General features: G+C 50.6%; 1 protein-coding gene across 9 annotated transcripts in view; it reads right to left on the bottom strand.

Annotated features, from left to right (window-relative positions):
• Window positions 1-24,928, bottom strand: part of ATXN2 (ataxin 2) — a 78,929-nt gene that overhangs the window by 50,934 nt on the left and 3,067 nt on the right. For all 9 annotated transcript variants that reach the window (XM_075568168.1, XM_075568166.1, XM_075568167.1 and 6 more), the window contains exon 2: window positions 2,056-2,089. In XM_075568168.1, the coding sequence (XP_075424283.1) occupies window positions 2,056-2,089 (34 nt within the window). The remainder of the gene's footprint in view (window positions 1-2,055; window positions 2,090-24,928) is intronic.

The following is a 24,928-nucleotide window of genomic DNA, read 5'->3' on the forward strand; positions in this document are numbered from 1 at the left end:
AGCGCGCGCGTGCGTATATGTGTGTGTATAGCGCGCGCGTGCGTATATGTGTGTGTATAGCGCGTGTATAGTGCGCGCGTGCGTATATGTGTGTGTATATGTGTGTATAGCGCGCGCGCGTGCGTATATGTGCGCGCGCGTGCGTATATATCTGTGCGCGCGCGTGCGTATATATCTGTGCGCGCGCGTGCGTATATATCTGTGCGCGCGCGTGCGTATATCTGTGCGCGCAGTGCGCGTATATCTGTGCGCGCAGTGCGCGTATATCTGTGCGCGCAGTGCGCGTATATCTGTGCGCGCAGTGCGCGTATATCTGTGCGCGCAGTGCGCGTATATCTGTGCGCGCAGTGCGCGCATATCTGTGCGCGCAGTGCGCGCATATCTGTGCGTGCAGTGCGCGCATATCTGTGCGTGCAGTGCGCGCATATCTGTGCGTGCAGTGCACGTATATCTGTGCGTGTAGTGTACGTATATCTGTGCATCTGTGCGTATAGTGAGTGTGTATAGTGTGTGTATATAGTGTGTGTATGTGTGTATGTGTATAGTATGTGTGTATGTGTATAGTGTGTGTGTACGTGTGTGTATGTGTGTGTATGTGTATGTGTGTGTATGTGTGTGTATATGTGAATAGTGTGTGTATGTATGTGTATGTGTGTATAGTGTGTATAGTGTGTATAGTGTGTATAGTGTGTATAGTGTGTATAGTGTGTATAGTGTGTATAGTGTGTATAGTGTGTATAGTGTGTATAGTGTGTATAGTGTGTATAGTGTGTATAGTGTGTATAGTGTGTATAGTGTGTATAGTGTGTATAGTGTGTGTGTATGTATATACAGGCCTTACACCGACTGAATGAAACTGAAAGGCGGCCATAATGTTAGGCACACAATCAGGATTTTTACAGATTTATAACAGGAGCACCAAACGATTGCCGGCTAAGGTAAGAATGTAGAAATATACTTTGTCACATGCTTTACATAAATATAAAAAAGTTGGCAAGTAGTATTGCTGATTTATGTCGGTGTATTTTTGTAGCTCCTGAAAGTTTCAAGTCAATGTTCAAAGCTCCTCCTCTTACCGCACAACTCACAACTGAAACAGTCTATCGGAGACGCACAGCCTCCACCAGTCTAAGTTCTTTCAGAACTAAAGCCGTCTCACATTTTAATCTGGTCTGTAACTGTAATATACGCCTATAACAAATACAGTATTATCTCTAACTGCGCGTGCAATGTGTTGTATATAATGTATACCCTGCTCACTTAATGTAACGTTGTCATCATAAGTCTGTGCCCAGGACATACTGAAACCGAAAGGGAACTAAATGTATTACTTCCTGGTAAAACATTTTTATAAATAAATGAATACACCACAAGATAACTGTAAAATATGATTGGCAAATTAATTAATACAAGGATTCCCAAGTGATATTCTATTATGGAGGACAATGTATGCAAAAAAACTCCATTACCAAAGACAGCTATATTTATGTTTTTCTCAGAGCGGTTACTCATCCATATCACCAAACAGAGCAGCATCAACACTAGTTGCACAAGACTTACAGTATGTATCCGCCCTTTTAATACCATTTCATGCCCAATTAAAATTTAAAATATCCTTTTCCATAAATACTATAAAAACCTTTAATAGGACGTCGGGTATTATAGAAACCGCAAACACCTTAAGAGCAGTCCTAAATATAAAGCCTTATTAAATGTATCTTGCTGTACAAATGACGCTTTCAATTGTGTGGGAGATGCGTTACCTTGCAGAGCACGCGCACTGTACTTCACCAATAAATCTTGATAATTGGGGCTGCAAAGGTTAGCCAAGATGCAAAATTGGTCTTTAAAAAGGTAATCAAGTGTTCTTAAGCCAGGACAGGCCACACATTGTTCTCCTCAAAACATTCGGCTAACTCCTAGCTAACAATGAGCTTCTCAGGTGCAGCAATGCAATGCAGGTCTAATTTGAAGGTGAAGTGGCCAATATGTACAACACATTGACAGAAAGTTTAATAATCACCTATATCGTTGAATGCACATGGAATTACTTACGGATTGAGGTGGTCCTTTTCCGCTGCTGCGTCCTCTGAAAAGATAAAACAAAACAGAAAAGTATTAGACTACTTTCCTTTAAAGGGGTAGCCCCTTCTAGGATTAAAGGATACTAATGGCAGTGACATCTTTAAGGGGTTAAATTTAGGTGATTGATGCCTTTTCTTATTAAAATGCAACAGCTATTTTATAGAACATTTTATAGTTTGTTAATATGGTGAGCTCAGACTTGTGATGTGTTTGATTCCTTCTGGTTAGTACCCTTGGTGTGATTTCACTGTTCAACAGGAGTCAGCACAGGCAAAGCATCTCTTACCTTTGTTGGCTATGAGGAGGACAGGGTGGCAGGAGGGTAGAGTAGTGATTCCGAACAAGGGGTTTGCCCCCCAACAATATGTAATAGCTGCTCCCAGGCAGTACAGTGGGTTCCTGAGACCGTGTGGGACTGCACACTTAATCAGACCCCAAACGGCACCTTAATTTAGCGGTCATTTACAGCATGAGCCTCCAAAGAGACTGTTTTGTACCGCGCTTTGCAAACACAACCGCAGTAAGGCATTGTGGGGTGTGACTTTGGAATCTCCCGCAGTGAGCGACAGCTATACCCACCAATGTTGTCTACACACACTGAGGGGCCTTATTAAGAGTGTATTACACCCACAAGCTCAGGTCACTATAGTGCCTGGGATCGGTCACCGTTTGGTTTGCAATAGTCTGAGTAGGCAATAAAATGAATTGGGGGTTTGTGGAACATATTTTCTAGCAGGGGGAGCCGCCGCTGGTATAGAGGAAACACTGGTTTGACACTTCCCCAATCAGAGGCTATCCTTATCACAATAGAGTTTGCCTAGTTATAGTACATGTTAAGACTGCATAACATACTGTAGCAAAGTACAATATAGACCTCAATATAGTCAATATAGACCTCAAAGCACACGCCGCTAGTTTTTTTTTTTAGGCAACAGAACCAATTAGGGGCTAACAGTACAGCACAAGGAGTTTGGAATGTAGCCAGCTCCACTGGTACGGGATTACTCTGTACTTGTGAACCTACAAATTACACTGGCCAGCCCCATCTCTCCCCATTCTACATCACATCGTCCATGGCTCCATCCAATACTCATCCCGCCCCCAGTGGCTTCAGCATTACTCTGTGTAACATTCTCTTTTAGTTCCCATTCCTTTTCAAAATGCTCTAGTTTCTATTAACACACGTAACATTTCTGGTACAATGGACCACAGAAGTACCCACTTTGGGACCCAAAGTTCTTTTTAAAGTGGGTATAACATCTCCGACGCAAATAAATAAATTTGTAAATACCTTATATGTACTGTACTTAAAGGTAACCATCTACTATATATTTCTGAAAGCACTGTATGTCTGCGTCCCTAGCGGCAATCTCATTGGTCCCTTGGCCTGCCCGCCCCCGCACCTCTCATTGGCCTGAGGCAGAGTGACGGGCAAAAAAACACACACACACACACACACACACACACACACACACACACACACACACCCACACACACCCACACACACCCACACACACCCACACACACCCACACACACCCACACACACCCACACACACACCCACACACACACCCACACCCCCTCACACAACACCCTCACACAACACCCTCACACAACACCCTCACACAACACCCTCACTCTCCCCCGTCAGTTGGACCACCACCCCCCACCTCACCCAAATCCCCACGCTCCGCAACATCCCCAGCCGCACCATCACCCTCACCGTGCGCCGCGGCCCTCCTGCTCAGCAGCAAGCTCCAGGCTCCTCCCCCCTCGCGGCGCGGCCCTCCTGCTCTCCCCCTCACGTGCGCCGCTACCGTAGAGGGGAAGCGCGGCGCGGGTCTCCTGCCACTCTTGCCCCCCCCCCCCCCAGCTTCCCGAACTCACCTCCTGCCCCAGCCAAATGCCACGGGGCAAGGTAAGTCACCCACCGTCTCCCACCCACGCACTGTCACCCAGTCACCCACACACCCACCCAGTCACTTTCACCCAGTCACCCACCCAGTCACTCACCCACTCAGTAACCCACCCACCCACTTAGTCACCCAAAAACTCACTAAGTCACCCACCCACTCACTCAGTCAAGTCAAAGTCAATATAGTCACCCACCCAGTCACCCAGTCAACTCAGTCACCCACCCAGTCAACTCAGTCACCCACCCACCCAGTCAACTCAGTCACCCACCCAGTCACTCAGTCACCCACCCAGTCACTCAGTCAACCACCCATTCAGTCAGTCACCCATTCAGTCAATCAGTCAGTCACCCATTCAGTCAATCAGTCAGTCACCCATTCAGTCAATCAGTCAGTCACCCATTCAGTCAATCAGTCAGTCACCCATTCAGTCAATCAGTCAGTCACCCATTCAGTCAATCAGTCAGTCACCCATTCAGTCAATCAGTCAGTCACCCATTCAGTCAATCAGTCAGTCACCCATTCAGTCAGTCAGTCAGTCACCCACCCAGTCAGTCAGTCAGTCACCCACCCAGTCAGTCAGTCAGTCACCCACCCAGTCAGTCAGTCAGTCACCCACCCAGTCAGTCAGTCAGTCACCCACCCAGTCAGTCAGTCAGTCACCCACCCAGTCAGTCAGTCACCCACCCAGTCAGTCAGTCACCCACCCAGTCAGTCAGTCACCCACCCAGTCAGTCAGTCACCCACCCAGTCAGTCAGTCACCCACCCAGTCAGTCAGTCACCCACCCAGTCAGTCAGTCAGTCACCCAGTCAGTCAGTCACCCAGTCAGTCAGTCAGTCACCCACCCAGTCAGTCAGTCACCCACCCAGTCAGTCAGTCACCCACCCAGTCAGTCAGTCACCCACCCAGTCAGTCAGTCACCCACCCAGTCAGTCAGTCACCCACCCAGTCAGTCAGTCACCCACCCAGTCAGTCAGTCACCCACCCAGTCAGTCAGTCACCCACCCAGTCAGTCAGTCACCCACCCAGTCAGTCAGTCAGTCACCCACCCAGTCAGTCAGTCAGTCACCCACCCAGTCAGTCAGTCAGTCACCCACCCAGTCAGTCAGTCAGTCACCCACCCAGTCAGTCAGTCAGTCACCCACCCAGTCAGTCAGTCAGTCACCCACCCAGTCAGTCAGTCAGTCACCCACCCAGTCAGTCAGTCACCCACCCAGTCAGTCAGTCACCCACCCACCCAGTCAGTCACCCACCCAGTCAGTCAGTCACCCACCCAGTCAGTCACCCACCCAGTCAGTCACCCACCCAGTCAGTCAGTCAGTCACCCACCCAGTCAGTCAGTCAGTCACCCACCCAGTCAGTCAGTCAGTCACCCACCCAGTCAGTCAGTCACCCACCCAGTCAGTCAGTCACCCACCCAGTCAGTCAGTCACCCACCCAGTCAGTCAGTCAGTCACCCACCCAGTCAGTCAGTCAGTCACCCACCCAGTCAGTCAGTCAGTCACCCACCCAGTCAGTCAGTCACCCACCCAGTCAGTCAGTCAGTCACCCACCCAGTCAGTCAGTCAGTCACCCACCCAGTCAGTCACCCACCCAGTCAGTCAGTCACCCACCCAGTCAGTCAGTCAGTCACCCACCCAGTCAGTCACCCACCCAGTCAGTCACCCACCCAGTCAGTCAGTCACCCACCCAGTCAGTCAGTCACCCACCCAGTCAGTCACCCACCCAGTCAGTCAGTCACCCACCCAGTCACCCACCCAGTCAGTCACCCACCCACCCAGTCAGTCACCCACCCACCCAGTCAGTCACCCACCCACCCAGTCACCCACCGACCCAGTCACCCACCCAGTCAGTCAGTCACCCACCCAGTCAGTCAGTCACCCACCCAGTCAGTCAGTCACCCACCCAGTCAGTCAGTCACCCACCCAGTCAGTCAGTCACCCACCCAGTCAGTCAGTCACCCACCCAGTCAGTCAGTCAGTCACCCACCCAGTCAGTCAGTCAGTCACCCACCCAGTCAGTCAGTCACCCACCCAGTCAGTCAGTCACCCACCCAGTCAGTCACCCACCCAGTCAGTCAGTCAGTCAGTCACCCACCCAGTCACCCACCCAGTCAGTCAGTCAGTCACCCACCCAGTCAGTCAGTCAGTCACCCACCCCGTCAGTGACCCACCCACCCAGTCACCCACCCAGTCAGTCAGTCACCCACCCAGTCAGTCAGTCACCCACCCAGTCAGTCAGTCAGTCAGTCACCCAGTCAGTCAGTCAGTCAGTCACCCACCCAGTCAGTCAGTCAGTCACCCACCCAGTCAGTCAGTCAGTCACCCACCCAGTCAGTCAGTCAGTCACCCACCCAGTCAGTCAGTCAGTCACCCACCCAGTCAGTCAGTCACCCAGTCACCCAGTCAGTCAGTCAGTCAGTCAGTCACCCAGTCAGTCAGTCAGTCACCCAGTCAGTCAGTCAGTCACCCACCCAGTCAGTCAGTCAGTCACCCACCCAGTCAGTCAGTCACCCAGTCAGTCAGTCACCCAGTCAGTCAGTCACCCAGTCAGTCAGTCACCCAGTCAGTCAGTCACCCAGTCAGTCAGTCACCCAGTCAGTCAGTCACCCAGTCAGTCAGTCACCCAGTCAGTCAGTCACCCAGTCAGTCAGTCACCCAGTCAGTCAGTCACCCAGTCAGTCAGTCACCCAGTCAGTCAGTCACCCAGTCAGTCAGTCACCCAGTCAGTCAGTCACCCAGTCAGTCAGTCAGTCACCCAGTCAGTCAGTCACCCAGTCAGTCAGTCACCCAGTCAGTCAGTCACCCAGTCAGTCAGTCAGTCAGTCAGTCAGTCACCCAGTCAGTCAGTCACCCAGTCAGTCACCCAGTCAGTCAGTCAGTCAGTCACCCAGTCAGTCAGTCAGTCACCCAGTCAGTCACCCAGTCAGTCAGTCAGTCACCCAGTCAGTCAGTCACCCAGTCAGTCACCCAGTCAGTCAGTCAGTCACCCAGTCAGTCACCCAGTCAGTCAGTCACCCACCCAGTCAGTCAGTCACCCACCCAGTCAGTCAGTCACCCACCCAGTCAGTCACCCACCCAGTCAGTCAGTCACCCACCCAGTCAGTCAGTCAGTCAGTCACCCACCCAGTCAGTCAGTCAGTCACCCACCCAGTCAGTCAGTCAGTCAGTCACCCACCCAGTCAGTCAGTCAGTCACCCACCCAGTCAGTCAGTCAGTCACCCACCCAGTCAGTCAGTCACCCACCCAGTCAGTCACCCACCCAGTCAGTCAGTCACCCACCCAGTCAGTCAGTCACCCACCCAGTCAGTCAGTCACCCACCCAGTCAGTCAGTCACCCACCCAGTCAGTCAGTCACCCACCCAGTCAGTCAGTCACCCACCCAGTCAGTCAGTCACCCACCCAGTCAGTCAGTCACCCACCCAGTCAGTCAGTCACCCACCCAGTCACCCACCCAGTCAGTCAGTCACCCACCCAGTCAGTCAGTCACCCACCCAGTCAGTCAGTCACCCACCCAGTCAGTCAGTCACCCACCCAGTCAGTCAGTCACCCACCCAGTCAGTCACCCACCCAGTCAGTCAGTCACCCACCCAGTCAGTCAGTCACCCACCCAGTCAGTCAGTCACCCACCCAGTCAGTCAGTCACCCACCCAGTCAGTCAGTCAGTCAGTCACCCACCCAGTCAGTCACCCACCCAGTCAGTCACCCAGTCAGTCAGTCAGTCACCCAGTCAGTCACCCACCCAGTCAGTCAGTCAGTCAGTCACCCACCCAGTCAGTCAGTCAGTCAGTCACCCACCCAGTCAGTCAGTCAGTCACCCAGTCAGTCAGTCAGTCACCCACCCAGTCAGTCAGTCACCCACCCAGTCAGTCAGTCACCCACCCACCCAGTCAGTCAGTCACCCACCCAGTCAGTCAGTCACCCAGTCAGTCAGTCAGTCAGTCAGTCAGTCACCCAGTCAGTCAGTCAGTCAGTCAGTCACCCAGTCAGTCAGTCACCCAGTCAGTCAGTCACCCAGTCAGTCAGTCACCCAGTCAGTCAGTCACCCAGTCAGTCAGTCACCCAGTCAGTCAGTCACCCAGTCAGTCAGTCACCCAGTCAGTCAGTCACCCAGTCAGTCAGTCACCCAGTCAGTCAGTCAGTCACCCAGTCAGTCAGTCAGTCACCCAGTCAGTCAGTCACCCAGTCAGTCAGTCAGTCACCCAGTCAGTCAGTCAGTCAGTCACCCAGTCAGTCAGTCAGTCAGTCAGTCAGTCACCCAGTCAGTCAGTCAGTCACCCAGTCAGTCAGTCAGTCAGTCAGTCAGTCAGTCACCCAGTCAGTCACCCAGTCAGTCAGTCACCCAGTCAGTCACCCAGTCAGTCACCCACCCACCCACCCACCCAGTCAGTCAGTCACCCACCCACCCAGTCAGTCAGTCACCCACCCACCCAGTCAGTCAGTCACCCACCCACCCAGTCAGTCAGTCACCCACCCACCCAGTCAGTCAGTCACCCACCCAGTCAGTCAGTCACCCACCCAGTCAGTCAGTCACCCACCCAGTCAGTCAGTCACCCACCCAGTCAGTCAGTCACCCACCCAGTCAATCACCCACCCAGTCAGTCACCCACCCAGTCAGTCAGTCACCCACCCAGTCAGTCAGTCACCCACCCACCCAGTCAGTCACCCACCCAGTCAGTCACCCACCCAGTCAGTCAGTCAGTCACCCACCCAGTCAGTCAGTCACCCACCCAGTCAGTCAGTCACCCACCCAGTCAGTCAGTCACCCACCCAGTCAGTCAGTCACTCAGTCAGTCACCCAGTCAGTCAGTCACCCAGTCAGTCACCCAGTCAGTCAGTCACCCAGTCAGTCAGTCAGTCAGTCAGTCACCCAGTCAGTCAGTCACCCACCCACCCAGTCAGTCATCCACCCACCCACCCAGTCAGTCACCAACCCACCCAGTCAGTCAGTCAGTCAGTCAGTCAGTCACCCAGTCAGTCAGTCAGTCAGTCAGTCAGTCACCCAGTCAGTCAGTCAGTCAGTCAGTCAGTCACCCAGTCAGTCAGTCACCCAGTCAGTCAGTCAGTCACCCAGTCAGTCAGTCAGTCAGTCAGTCACCCAGTCAGTCAGTCAGTCAGTCACCCAGTCAGTCAGTCAGTCACCCAGTCAGTCAGTCAGTCACCCAGTCAGTCAGTCACCCACCCAGTCAGTCAGTCACCCACCCAGTCAGTCAGTCACCCACCCAGTCAGTCAGTCACCCACCCAGTCAGTCAGTCACCCACCCAGTCAGTCAGTCACCCACCCAGTCAGTCAGTCACCCACCCAGTCAGTCAGTCACCCACCCAGTCAGTCAGTCACCCACCCAGTCAGTCAGTCACCCACCCAGTCAGTCAGTCACCCACCCAGTCAGTCAGTCACCCACCCAGTCAGTCAGTCACCCACCCAGTCAGTCAGTCACCCACCCAGTCAGTCAGTCACCCACCCAGTCAGTCAGTCACCCAGTCAGTCACCCACCCAGTCAGTCACCCACCCAGTCAGTCACCCACCCAGTCAGTCACCCACCCAGTCAGTCACCCACCCAGTCAGTCAGTCACCCAGTCACCCACCCAGTCAGTCACCCACCCACCCAGTCACCCACCCACCCAGTCACCCACCCACCCAGTCAGTCAGTCAGTCAGTCACCCAGTCAGTCAGTCACCCAGTCAGTCAGTCACCCAGTCAGTCAGTCACCCAGTCAGTCAGTCACCCACCCAGTCAGTCAGTCACCCACCCAGTCAGTCAGTCACCCAGTCAGTCAGTCAGTCAGTCAGTCAGTCAGTCACCCACCCAGTCAGTCAGTCAGTCACCCACCCAGTCAGTCAGTCACCCACCCAGTCAGTCAGTCACCCACCCAGTCAGTCAGTCAGTCAGTCACCCACCCAGTCAGTCAGTCACCCACCCAGTCAGTCAGTCACCCAGTCAGTCAGTCACCCAGTCACCCACCCAGTCAGTCACCCACCCAGTCAGTCAGTCAGTCACCCACCCAGTCAGTCAGTCAGTCACCCACCCAGTCAGTCAGTCACCCACCCAGTCAGTCAGTCACTCAGTCAGTCAGTCACCCAGTCAGTCAGTCACCCAGTCAGTCACCCAGTCAGTCAGTCAGTCAGTCACCCAGTCAGTCACCCAGTCAGTCAGTCAGTCAGTCACCCAGTCAGTCAGTCACCCACCCACCCAGTCAGTCATCCACCCACCCACCCAGTCACCAACCCACCCAGTCAGTCAGTCAGTCAGTCACCCAGTTAGTCACCCAGTCAGTCACCCAGTCAGTCAGTCAGTCACCCAGTCAGTCAGTCAGTCAGTCAGTCACCCAGTCAGTCAGTCAGTCACCCAGTCAGTCAGTCAGTCACCCAGTCAGTCAGTCAGTCACCCAGTCAGTCAGTCAGTCAGTCAGTCAGTCACCCAGTCAGTCAGTCAGTCAGTCACCCAGTCAGTCAGTCAGTCAGTCAGTCACCCAGTCAGTCAGTCAGTCAGTCAGTCACCCAGTCAGTCAGTCAGTCACCCAGTCAGTCAGTCACCCACCCAGTCAGTCAGTCACCCACCCAGTCAGTCAGTCACCCACCCAGTCAGTCAGTCACCCACCCAGTCAGTCAGTCACCCACCCAGTCAGTCAGTCACCCACCCAGTCAGTCAGTCACCCACCCAGTCAGTCAGTCACCCACCCAGTCAGTCAGTCAGTCACCCACCCAGTCAGTCAGTCAGTCACCCACCCAGTCAGTCAGTCAGTCAGTCAGTCACCCACCCAGTCAGTCAGTCACCCAGTCAGTCAGTCACCCACCCAGTCAGTCAGTCACCCACCCAGTCAGTCAGTCACCCACCCACCCAGTCAGTCACCCACCCACCCAGTCAGTCAGTCACCCACCCACCCAGTCAGTCAGTCACCCACCCAGTCAGTCAGTCACCCACCCAGTCAGTCAGTCACCCACCCAGTCAGTCAGTCACCCACCCAGTCAGTCACCCACCCAGTCAGTCACCCACCCAGTCAGTCACCCACCCAGTCACCCACCCAGTCAGTCACCCACCCAGTCAGTCACCCAGTCAGTCACCCAGTCAGTCACCCACCCAGTCAGTCACCCACCCAGTCAGTCACCCACCCAGTCAGTCAGTCACCCAGTCACCCACCCAGTCAGTCACCCACCCACACAGTCACCCACCCACCCAGTCACCCACCCACCCAGTCAGTCAGTCAGTCAGTCACCCAGTCAGTCAGTCACCCAGTCAGTCAGTCACCCAGTCAGTCAGTCACCCAGTCAGTCAGTCACCCAGTCAGTCAGTCAGTCAGTCACCCACCCAGTCAGTCAGTCACCCACCCAGTCAGTCAGTCACCCACCCAGTCAGTCAGTCAGTCACCCACCCAGTCAGTCTGTCAGTCAGTCACCCACCCAGTCAGTCACCCAGTCAGTCAGTCACCCAGTCAGTCAGTCACCCAGTCACCCACCCAGTCAGTCAGTCACCCACCCAGTCAGTCAGTCACCCACCCAGTCACCCACCCAGTCAGTCAGTCACCCACCCAGTCAGTCAGTCAGTCACCCACCCAGTCAGTCAGTCACCCACCCAGTCAGTCAGTCACCCACCCAGTCAGTCAGTCAGTCACCCACCCAGTCAGTCAGTCACCCACCCAGTCAGTCAGTCACCCACCCAGTCAGTCAGTCAGTCACCCAGTCAGTCAGTCAGTCAGTCAGTCAGTCAGTCAGTCAGTCACCCAGTCAGTCAGTCAGTCAGTCAGTCACCCAGTCACCCAGTCACCCAGTCAGTCACCCAGTCAGTCAGTCAGTCACCCACCCAGTCAGTCAGTCACCCACCCAGTCAGTCAGTCACCCACCCAGTCAGTCAGTCAGTCACCCACCCAGTCAGTCAGTCAGTCAGTCACCCACCCAGTCAGTCAGTCACCCACCCACCCAGTCAGTCACCCACCCACCCAGTCACCCACCCACCCAGTCAGTCAGTCAGTCAGTCACCCACCCAGTCAGTCAGTCACCCACCCACCCAGTCAGTCACCCACCCACCCAGTCAGTCACCCACCCAGTCAGTCAGTCAGTCAGTCACCCACCCAGTCAGTCAGTCACCCACCCAGTCAGTCAGTCAGTCACCCACCCAGTCAGTCAGTCACCCACCCACCCAGTCAGTCACCCACCCACCCAGTCAGTCACCCACCCACCCAGTCAGTCACCCACCCACCCAGTCAGTCACCCACCCAGTCAGTCACCCACCCAGTCAGTCAGTCACCCACCCAGTCAGTCAGTCACCCACCCAGTCAGTCAGTCACCCACCCAGTCAGTCAGTCACCCACCCAGTCAGTCAGTCACCCACCCAGTCAGTCAGTCACCCACCCAGTCAGTCAGTCACCCACCCAGTCAGTCAGTCACCCACCCAGTCAGTCAGTCACCCAGTCAGTCAGTCACCCACTCACCCACCCAGTCAGTCACCCACTCACCCACCCAGTCAGTCACCCACTCACCCACCCAGTCAGTCACCCACTCACCCACCCAGTCAGTCACCCACTCACCCACCCAGTCAGTCACCCACTCACCCACCCAGTCAGTCACCCACTCACCCACCCAGTCAGTCACCCACTCACCCACCCAGTCAGTCACCCACTCACCCACCCACCCACTCACCCACCCACCCACTCAGTCTCCCACCCATTCAGTCTCCCACCCATTCAGTCTCCCACCCATTCAGTCTCCCACCCATTCAGTCTCCCACCCATTCAGTCTCCCACCCATTCAGTCTCCCACCCATTCAGTCTCCCACCCATTCAGTCTCCCACCCATTCAGTCTCCCACCCATTCAGTCTCCCACCCATTCAGTCTCCCACCCATTCAGTCTCCCACCCATTCAGTCTCCCACCCATTCAGTCTCCCACCCATTCAGTCTCCCACCCATTCAGTCTCCCACCCATTCAGTCACCCACTCATTCAGTCACCCACTCATTCAGTCACCCACTCATTCAGTCACCCACTCGCCCACCCATTCAGTCACCCACTCGCCCACCCATTCAGTCTCCCACTCGCCCACCCATTCAGTCTCCCACTCGCCCACCCATTCAGTCTCCCACTCGCCCACCCATTCAGTCTCCCACTCGCCCACCCATTCAGTCTCCCACTCGCCCACCCATTCAGTCTCCCACTCGCCCACCCATTCAGTCTCCCACTCGCCCACCCATTCAGTCTCCCACTCGCCCACCCATTCAGTCTCCCACTCGCCCACCCATTCAGTCTCCCACTCGCCCACCCATTCAGTCTCCCACTCGCCCACCCATTCAGTCTCCCACTCGCCCACCCATTCAGTCTCCCACTCGCCCACCCATTCAGTCTCCCACTCGCCCACCCATTCAGTCTCCCACTCGCCCACCCATTCAGTCTCCCACTCGCCCACCCATTCAGTCTCCCACTCGCCCACCCATTCAGTCTCCCACTCGCCCACCCATTCAGTCTCCCACTCGCCCACCCATTCAGTCTCCCACTCGCCCACCCATTCAGTCTCCCACTCGCCCACCCATTCAGTCTCCCACTCGCCCACCCATTCAGTCTCCCACTCGCCCACCCATTCAGTCTCCCACTCGCCCACCCATTCAGTCTCCCACTCGCCCACCCATTCAGTCTCCCACTCGCCCACCCATTCAGTCTCCCACTCGCCCACCCATTCAGTCTCCCACTCGCCCACCCATTCAGTCTCCCACTCGCCCACCCATTCAGTCTCCCACTCGCCCACCCATTCAGTCTCCCACTCGCCCACCCATTCAGTCTCCCACTCGCCCACCCATTCAGGCTCCCACTCGCCCACCCATTCAGGCTCCCACTCGCCCACCCATTCAGGCTCCCACTCGCCCGCCCATTCAGTCTCCCACTCGCCCGCCCATTCAGTCTCCCACTCGCCCGCCCATTCAGTCTCCCACTCGCCCGCCCATTCAGTCTCCCACTCGCCCGCCCATTCAGTTTCCCACTCGCCCGCCCATTCAGTCTCCCACTCGCCCGCCCATTCAGTCTCCCACTCGCCCGCCCATTCAGTCTCCCACTCGCCCGCCCATTCAGTCTCCCACTCGCCCGCCCATTCAGTCTCCCACTCGCCCGCCCATTCAGTCTCCCACTCGCCCGCCCATTCAGTCTCCCACTCGCCCGCCCATTCAGTCTCCCACTCGCCCGCCCATTCAGTCTCCCACTCGCCCGCCCATTCAGTCTCCCACTCGCCCGCCCATTCAGTCTCCCACTCGCCCGCCCATTCAGTCTCCCACTCGCCCACCCATTCAGTCTCCCACTCGCCCACCCATTCAGTCTCCCACTCGCCCACCCATTCAGTCTCCCACTCGCCCACCCATTCAGTCTCCCACTCGCCCACCCATTCAGTCTCCCACTCGCCCACCCATTCAGTCTCCCACTCGCCCACCCATTCAGTCTCCCACTCGCCCACCCATTCAGTCTCCCACTCGCCCACCCATTCAGTCTCCCACTCGCCCACCCATTCAGTCTCCCACTCGCCCACCCATTCAGTCTCCCACTCGCCCACCCATTCAGTCTCACACTCGCCCACCCATTCAGTCTCACACTCGCCCACCCATTCAGTCTCACACTCGCCCACCCATTCAGTCTCACACTCGCCCACCCATTCAGTCTCACACTCGCCCACCCATTCAGTCTCACACTCGCCCACCCATTCAGTCTCACACTCGCCCACCCATTCAGTCTCACACTCGCCCACCCATTCAGTCTCACACTCGCCCACCCATTCAGTCTCACACTCGCCCACCCATTCAGTCTCACACTCGCCCACCCATTCAGTCTCACACTCGCCCACCCATTCAGTCTCACACTCGCCCACCCATTCAGTCTCACACTCGCCCACCCATTCAGTCTCACACTCGCCCACCCATTCAGTCTCACACTCGCCCACCCATTCAGTCTCACACTCGCCCACCCATTCAGTCTCACACTCGCCCACCCATTCAGTCTCACACTCGCCCACCCATTCAGTCTCACACTCGCCCACCCATTCAGTCTCACACTCGCCCACCCATTCAGTCTCACACTCGCCCACCCATTCAGTCTCACACTCGCCCACCCATTCAGTCTCACACTCGCCCACCCACTCAGTCTCACACTCGCCCACCCACTCAGTCTCACACTCGCCCACCCACTCAGTCTCACACTCGCCCACCCACTCAGTCTCACACTCACCCACCCATTCAGTCTCACACTCACCCACCCATTCAGTCTCACACTCACCCACCCATTCAGTCTCACACTCACCCACCCATTCAGTCTCACACTCACCCACCCATTCAGTCTCACACTCACCCACCCATTCAGTCTCACACTCACCCACCCAGTCTCACCCAAAACCACCCACCCAGTCACTGACCCCACCCACCCACTCACCGACCCCACCTACCCACTCACTGACCCACCCAGTCACCGACCCTGAAAAAGTCACCCAGTCACCGACCCACCCACCGACCCAGAGTCACCCACCCACCCACCCAGAGTCACCCACCCACCCAGAGTCACCCACCCACCCACCCAGAGTCAAGAGTCTAGTCACCCACCCACCCAGAGTCACCCACCCACCCAAAGTCACCCACCCACCGACCCAAAGTCACCCACCCACCTACCCAAAGTCATCCACCCCCCGACCCAACTCACCCACCCACCGACCCAACTCACCCACCCACCGACCCAACTCACCCACCCAACCACCGACCCAAAGTCACCCACCGACCCAAAGTCACCCACCCACCGACCCAAAGTCAAACCGACCCAAAGTCACCCACCCACCGACCCAGTCACCCACCCACCGACCCAAAGTCACCCACCCACCGACCCAAAGTCACCCACCCACCGACCCAAAGTCAAACCGACCCAAAGTCACCCACCCACCGACCCAGTCACCCACCCACCGACCCAAAGTCACCCACCCACCGACCCAAAGTCACCCACCCACCGACCCAGTCACCCACTCACCGACCCAAAGTCAAACCGCCCCCCCCCCCCCCCCCCCCCAAAAAAATTACATCCCGGGCAACACCGGGTCTCTCAGCTAGTCCTAAATAAAAGCTGAATGTATGCCAATAAAGTTCTCTCCATGCCATGTACATAAACATGCATTAATTACAGAACGTCACAAATGATATACATATATGAACAGCCCTATTATGCCCTCCTTGGCAAAGTCACCTAGCTGTACTGCATTTCTTCTATTACTTGCAAAGCTTGAGTGTCTTCCAGTTGTAATTAGCAAATATTGTTACCATTATAAAAACATATTTGTCAGGCTCATTAAGAAGAACCAATTATAACGGAAAGACAATTGTGACTTTATTTTAACTTTGTTGTTGAAGCCAAAAACCAACAAAGCGCTCACAGTTTCTATAAGTTTCTATTTACACAACCTCCACAGAACACAAACGCTGAAAAGGAAGTGGCGAATGCAATGAAACATACATGCGCGCGTACAGTATGCAACACACTTTGTAGGAAAGTCATGACAAAATTAACATCTCATTCCCTGTTCTGGCATCTTTATTTGTAAAATATTATCTCAATGTTCACAACCTTGTCAGAATAACGCTAATAAGAGAGACCAATATGTAGGATACCCTATTTATCCAATGGTTATAACCATAACATGAACAAACCTTCCATAAATCTATATATCAAGCAAACCTTCACAACACATGCAAGTGCCAAAAATGTATTGCATGATTTGGAGATATATATTCTTTTTAATTAGACATGTGAACACGTATACATTTAGGAAAACACCACAACAATGTTGCTACAATTAAAGCTTTTCTAATTCCTTCTGTACCTCGCAACCAGCACAATATGCACAATAGCCAAAAGCAGCGTTGCATCCCCTGCCAAGCTGTCTCTCTCAAAGTCTTCCAACCAGAGAGCATTTTTAACAGTAATAATTCTCCAAAATGTAAAACTACTGGAGGATTTCACAATAAAGTATGTGACCAGAATGCAAATGGAACAGCAAATGCAATTCGTACAAAAAAAAAATGTGTATGGCTTGAAAAGAACAAATTATACCAATGACTGTTTGGTAGATAAACTTGTCATGTATCTAGTTCTGAATTCCCGCTTGCTAAGAAAGTTAAGACTTTCTTTAAACTGGGCATATGTTACTAAACTAAGCCAATAAACGGAGCAGAAACCGCTCAAATATTCTGCACGCCTGTGCATTAGACTGCATAGAAGTAATAAAAATTATTTATTCCATAAGCGCTCATTTATAAAACACAAGGGATGCAATGCAGAATGAGCAAATTTATAGCTGCAAACAGAGAAAAGGATTTTAAAAAATGCAGCAACCCAGCTCCATGTTAAAAGCCTTTTTTGTCACTGGTATTTCTCGTGATTCAAATGGCTAGTAGTACTGGGAAACACATACTACATACAGGGTTCAATCGCTCATTTCTATTAGATCATAGAACATATGACATATGACATATTTCCTTCTATTTAATTTAGCTACTAGCCGCGCAATGGAGAACTGGATCCTTTGGCAAGAAAGTAATAGAGCAGGGGTCTCAAACTCAGTCCTCAACCTCAAGGGCACAGGTGAAAGAGGCAGTGCACTGCCTAAAAAGCAGAAGGCGGCTCACGGCTGCATAAAAACGACTTTATTCCACAAGTGGATCAAACATGACCCCCAAGAGCAACAGCAGGTAACACACCAGGTGTGTTAGGTTCGGTTGCTCTTGGGGGTTATGTTTGATCCACTTATGGAATAAAGTCGTTTTTATGCAGCCGTGGGCCTCCTCCTGATTTTTAGGCAGTGCACTGCCTCTTTCACCTGTATCCTGCTACCTCGCTTGGTGGACGGCACGCCGCTGAATTACCACCCTTGGACCACACTATGGAATGTGGAAGCAAACAGTGAGTTATTCCTGTGGGTCTCCATGCCCTTTTTCTACACTGTATGGCACAATCTATGTGCTGTGTATATGTGCCAGGGAGCACTAGGTACTAGTCCCCCATCCCTATTAGGGAACCTATATTATATACAGTTTATATTGGAGTGGCCCTAGTGGAGATCTTATATATTTAAAGGGACTTTCATGTCTGATGCACCGGTTACCTACATTCCTCAACGGCCAAAAAGGCCAGCTTTTATGGATATCCCTGCTTCAGCACAGGTGGCTCAGTCAAAGACTGAGCCACCTGTGCTGAAGCAGGGATAACCATAAAAGCTGGCCTGTTGGTGCCCTTAAGGACTGAGTTTGAGACCTCTGTAATAGAGGAACCAAACATTTCTTCCAACTCTTTAAAGCCCACAAACCGTTTTTTCCTATTCTCTTAATTTATCAGGGCACTACCGAATCCGCTACACATTTCAGAATTATTTTTCTTGGCACCTGTGCCACTTTTACAGGTATGTATAATTAAATCAGTTTCCACTAACATTGCTCTAACCCAAATTTTCATCAACTCAAGCTGTATCACAATAATGATTTAGAGTTTGAGTTCAAGAGTAGTGAATGGACCCATATTTAAAAAGAGGCAGTGTTGTCTAGTATCAACAAAGACTAGCTTCTGGGGAAGGGACCGGGGAGGGGGGTTCCTGCTGTAACTCAAGCTATCTTGCCTCCTGAGCATGACCTGCCCTTTATATAAAACATGATTCTTAATCTGTAGTTTGAGGTTACCAGGGTAAGCTTTAGACTGCACTGGGCTCTAGAGACAGCTCCATTTTAACCTCCCTTTTTTTTAAATAAATGCATATAATGTATATGATGCATTCAGGCAAAATGTCGATAGTTCTATTTCATAAATACATAATGCTTTCCAAGAAAAAAAAAAATCCTACTTTTGTATGCATCTTAGCGAGACTGTATAACAGGGGAGCACAAACTTTTCCTGCTGCGCCCCAGTTTGGCCTGCTCCGGATTCGCACCCCCGCCCCTCCTACCTGCAGCCGCGTCAGATGATGCTCCGGGGTCACATGACATCAGGTTGCGAGACCCCGCGGTATCATTTGACGCCTATGACCCCGCATTGTCATGGAGACGCGTCACAACGTCTGAATCCCAGTAAGTTTTCTTGTTGCAAAGGCCTCACGCAATCCCCGGGCATTTAATTTAAATGTCTGGGGGAAGAGTGCAGGACCTCTGCAACCGCCCCCCCCCCCCCCCAGACAAATATCGCACCTCCCAGTTTGCACACCGCTGCTGTAGAGGTTACAACCCAATATGCACTTGTTTGGTTTTGGTTCCAAGTGTGTAACATGTTCTGAAAAAAACAGTGCATGGGTTACTAGAACACACTACAAAGCTGACACAAATCAGTGTGTGAAAAGGTTATTGCAAAAACCTAAACATTCCGCTGGCCACGCACAGTGAAAACTGCCTCGGCAGCAAAGGAGATCATAGAAAAAAAATGTAGTTGATTAGCACATACATTTGTTTTTACAGTTAAGAGCTCAATAGCAACTAAATGCTTTTACAGGCTTTACTTAATCTCATTCATAAGAATATTTGTTGTTTTAAATGTACCACTTAGATTGTAAACTCTTCGCTTGCCTTATTTTGTAATTTACATGCTGTTCTTATCCCCATTGTTTGCATTTATTTTTCCCCTACTGTAATTCTGTAAAGACCTGCGTACACTATAGGATAGAGATACACAGATCTAGATATATTATATAAAAACAAAGAGAAAAAGTGCGTACCACATAGGGCAAATCAGGATAAAATGTAATGGATATAAAAATAGCCTCACTGCAGGATTGGTTGGAAGATACTGTCTTCTCCGCAATGAGCAACAGACGCCACTCACGTCCATGCGACGAACGCAAAGTCCTGTGTACAGGTGATCCTCCGTAACAGACATTCCGCTTTCCAAACGCATTATCCGATGCCACATAGTGCAGTCCGCTGGACGAATTATCCGACGCCAGAACCGCTCGTCTGTCGCTCACCACCGCAGATTAACATGGACCCGCAAACCGATGGCGGTTTGTGGGACGCATTCCGTTGGATAAGCAAGGACCAACTGTACAGCCGCACCTGTCCTGGTGTATACAATACAACGGGATCGGTGCGGCTATACACAGCCGCAAGTTGCGTCCGTTGCTCGTTGCGGAGAACACGTACCTTCCGACCAATCCTTCACCGAGATTCTCTCTCTAAAATGTGCAAATACCCGCTTCCCTTGTGAGTGTGCCTACCTCGAGGCACTTTTATTTTTGGATTCTTTTTGTTTTTATAGATATCCTCTGGATGCGGCTCGTCCCTGCCAAAAGCTGCAGAACGCTCACTGCAATCAACATTTTTTTTCACCTTTCGGGACTTTTCACTTCACAAGGATATTTCCAGGACGCTGAACACTTGGCTTGATTCACGTTTCTTTCTTGCACTCCTCATTTCATTTAAGGTTGTATTATACTTCATTTTCATTAACATTTATAATTGTTATTAGGCACATATTCATTTTGCACTTTATATATATATATTTCTATACTTAACTTCATTCATTCCTTAGTGGATGCATTCTACTAGAGCTACTTTCTGTAGATCTATACATGTATGTACATACGTCAATAGTCTCATGTTTTGTATAATGTTGGCATTGTAACTGCTTCACAAACAGATACAAATATGGGAGAAGAAGAAATTTCACAAGACCTGATGATAGGAAGAGTAACATCAGTTTTGAGAGAACACAAAAAATTAAAAGTTTCACTTCGAACTCAGCGCTGATCACTTATTTTTTTTTTGCCGTTACGTGTTTTGTTAATATTTACGTCAAAATATCTCCTCTTGCCCTTTCGGGGGAGTTATACTTTTTTAATCTGACGCTTTTTCCAGGAGACATAGTACAGTAGTTAAAATGTTAAGTGTCCGGGAGGTCAAACGTCGATGTTTTCCCAGAGCTTTGCACAGACTGTGTGGGTACTTGGGTAACCTCAAAGTAGAGATTAGGAAAACAATGATTTTAACACAAAATAAATACAGTGAAATGGAGCAGGACCTGCTCAGGAGGTAACATTATGATAAACTCATATTGGCTTCTGGGAAGAGGGTACAGATTGCTGCTTTGAAGGAGTAATCCAAAAAAAAAAAATATCCTTGGTGTGTTTTTACATTATTATTATTATTTTTTTTAATCAGTTCTGTTGTATTAGATAACTTGTTGCCTTTTTTAAAATTCAACTTTTAATGGCATTTTTAATATACAGTACTGAGCATTCTTTGATTTCTGTAGCAGGTTTCAGCACAATTCCCCAGCAGTGCAAGATCTTTGCAACACTTTCCTGTTTGTGATCATTTGTTGCCAATGTTCCCAGCCGTTTGAGCTGTAAACTGTAACAATAGATGTTACCGTAGTAATATAAGGATACATTGTAGCTGCTGAGTTACACTGACTGAAGGATGGATTGAAATGGAGAGGCCGCCATTTAGTGAACCCTGGGAAGCAGGATCTTTGATTTGTTCTCCCATAATCGATCAGCAATCGACAGCTTAGGCAATTCATTTTCAATAAAGGTAATCAAAGGCTACATATATTAAAACAAAATATATATTATATATATATATATATATATATATTTGTCAAGTGCCTCTTGAACTGCCTCTTTAAAGGGCTTTAAGTTCACAATCTTTAAAGGAAGACAAATACACGTTACATTGTTCTATTTTTTGTTTTGCTGCTACTTGGGACTGACCTTTTAAAGGCAGTGTCATCTGTCAAACAATCCAACAAGTTTCAATTCTAAAGAAATGTTGATGTAAAACTATTTGAGCAGGAATGCAAAACATGGAAGCCATTAACTTAACACAGTCCAAATGACTGCACCTTTGGATCAATGTTTCCATCCTATGTTTTAATTGTTTTCCACCTTACAGAATTTGACAACACGCGTTGTTCAATTTCAATTGCACCACCCCAGTTTTAATCGGTGTTTCAGAAACGATTTAACAGCATTTGATCAAGCTTTGGGAAGCAAAAAAGGGGCTACGAGATGTACAAAAAAAAAAACCTCATTACATCTAGAACAGGATTGCAAGATGACATATGGGACCCACTGGGCTGCACATACATACAATTATATAAAGAAATACAGCACACACACCTCTCAGTGTATTAAGTTTTATCTAAAACTGTACAAGTATAAATGTTGTAAGGCAAAGCCAAAATTATATATTATATTAAATAGCCTTACAACGTTTATACTTCTATTAAATAAACGGAATATAGACTATGGGAGGTGTGTGCACAAGGTTTCTTTTCTGACAATTTTAATTAGGTGGAAGGACCTTTATCAAACCACCAGCAACACCCAACAGTTGATTTATTTGGACTTTTTCTAGTGGGTGCACGAGAGGGGACTAAAGAATTTGTATTTAACACACACATTGTTGCAGATAAAGGACTAAATTTCCATATGTATACATTTACATATTGTGACACTTGCACCCACTCTTGATACTTGTATTAATCTGTATATCATATGCCAGCAGTGAACAAACTGGGGGGGGGGGGGGAGGGGGGGACAGGAGATTTTGCTGGGGGGGCGGGGCGCGGGCAGTTGCAGAGGTCCCGCGCTCTTCCCCCAGGCATTTAATTATATGCCGGGGGATCGCGTGAGGCCCCTGCAACAAGGAAACTTACCTGAAATCAGACGTGTCTCCATGCCAACGCGGCATCAAATGACGCCGCGGGGTCATGTGACGTGACGTCGCTGGACCCCGGAGCGTCATTTAGTGCATCTGGAAGGTAGGAGAGGGGACGCAAGACCAGGGGAGAGGGGGGGGGGGGCTGGAAGGGTGGCGCAGCTTAAAAAGTTTGCGTTCCCCTGCCATATGCTATGGGGGTTATATAGATATATAGATGTTGCTTAGAAGAAAATATTTCAAGTAGCAACAACCACCCTAGATACCTATATGAGTTTAGCTCATGTTAGTAATATCTTGCCCCCGAGGATCCCAATTTTTTTTTATTATTATTAGTTTTTAGTGTAAGCAAATCATGATTTTTACATCTCTTGCTTGTAACCATGGTAACCTTTAGACTGAACGGAGATCCGGGGAGGGATCCATATTAACTTCCCGGACATCTAATATTAAAAAACGTGTGTCTCCCCTAAACAAAGAATCACATTTTAAAAACGAAAACAGCGTTGGAAAGGGCAAGAAGAGATCTCTTAATATAAACGAGTATAAACAGAAACAAAATCACTGAAGTGATCCAATATACTAGATCATGTGTTGTGCTGGTATATTGGAACACTTCAGTGATTTGTTCCTCTTTAGGCTGCGCCCAGGGTTGCAGCAGCCGTACGGAGGCGCGCTGAGGGAAAGTGGGTGCTTTCCCTGGCCTTGGTCCGCGCGCCGTCCGGGGGCGTGTCGGGGGGGGCCTGTGACGTCACGGAGCTGGTTCGCCCTCATTGGGCGAACCGCTCAAGTGACCGGCCCTGCGCTCCCTTGAGCGCTTTAATTTAAAATTTTGCTAAGACTTACGCTTCCGCATTGCGGCTGCAGGGGCTCACTGGTAAGCACCAGAGCGCCTCAGCACGGGTCAGCGCCTAAGCGCTGACCATGCCCGAGGCCTTATACCGCTCTTCCTTTACCGTGCACCACGAATACCGTCTTTTTGGCATATTACCCTGTGTGGGCAGCCATCTTTTATTTTTCTTAAAATAAAAGGGAGCGACGCAGACTGCTACCTTAACACCGTTTAAACAACAAACACTATTCTGCTATTCCATTGAAAGCTTTTGTAGTTAATGAGAATTGGACAGTGGTTGGGCATTATAAAAATACCATATTCATTTGTCTATAAAATGTTACTTCATTTCTCCTGAGACCACACATTTATATTTTTATGAATAGTTTCTAAGGCGGTGTTTTACTTTTCCTCTCTGACCCAAACACAGACTTTTAACGATCATGTAAGTGAAGCGTTTTTATTTCTGAAACTGAGCCGTGTGTTTGAATGTGGTGCATTGCCATTTTGTTTCTATGTTCCTTCCAGGAAAAAAAGAAATCTGAGTAAACATTGTATGATCTTTAAATCTAAAATAATCAAAATTTTCAGACCATTTATTCACCATACGGTCAATTTCTAGCATAACTAAAATAAGTTATTTTAAAGCAGCACCAACTCCCGTCAAAGCCCGAGTTGAACTCCTGTAAGTATCTTGCTGCTGCAGACTGTCCTACTCAAACAAAAACTGGGCTCAGGTTCAGGGGTGAATATAGTGAGTTAAAAAAAAGAAAGAAAAAAACAACACAAAACCCCCCTTTTCCCACCCCCTACCTGTGGAGCAGGGCATGCAATACATTACACTTGCCCAGTAAAGGGAGCCCACCCAGGTTTCCGTGCTGGTGGGCTCCCTCCACAGTTAAGACCCGCTTCACAGGGAGGGCCCTTGGGTGGGAGAGGAAGGGGAGCCTGTAGAACTACCGGAGGTATGTGGAAGGACGGGCTCCTGAACGTCGCGGGCCATGGTGCCGCCAAATCAACAATAGTTCCACAACTGCTCTGGGGAAAGCTCCATTTTTAACTCCCGGACACTTAATATTTTAGCCGCTTATATCACCTGAACAGAGCATCAGATTTTAAGAATAAAAACAGTGTTGGAAAAGGCAGGAAAAGAGCCAAGTAAAATAAAAAAACATAGGTAAAACAGCGGACTGCTGCATTAACTCAGTTTTTGCCCATGACACTACAGTAACACCAATATCCTATAGATTTGTAATTTTAGTACTTTATTTTAAGAAGCCATTTAATTGATTTATTGCACAAACTTATTTGCCAAGGAAATTAATGGGTTGGTTTAATTCTTGAATAAACCATTGTTTCAATGGCAACTAGACTAATATTGTAACATTGTACTTTTCAAGGCTGCCAAGCAACATCCTGTTTGGGTCCCATGATGTGGCATATTATTATTATACCCTGCTAAG

This window comes from Ascaphus truei, chromosome 13, assembly GCF_040206685.1.
Source record: "Ascaphus truei isolate aAscTru1 chromosome 13, aAscTru1.hap1, whole genome shotgun sequence".
Taxonomy (NCBI): Eukaryota; Metazoa; Chordata; class Amphibia; order Anura; family Ascaphidae; genus Ascaphus; species Ascaphus truei.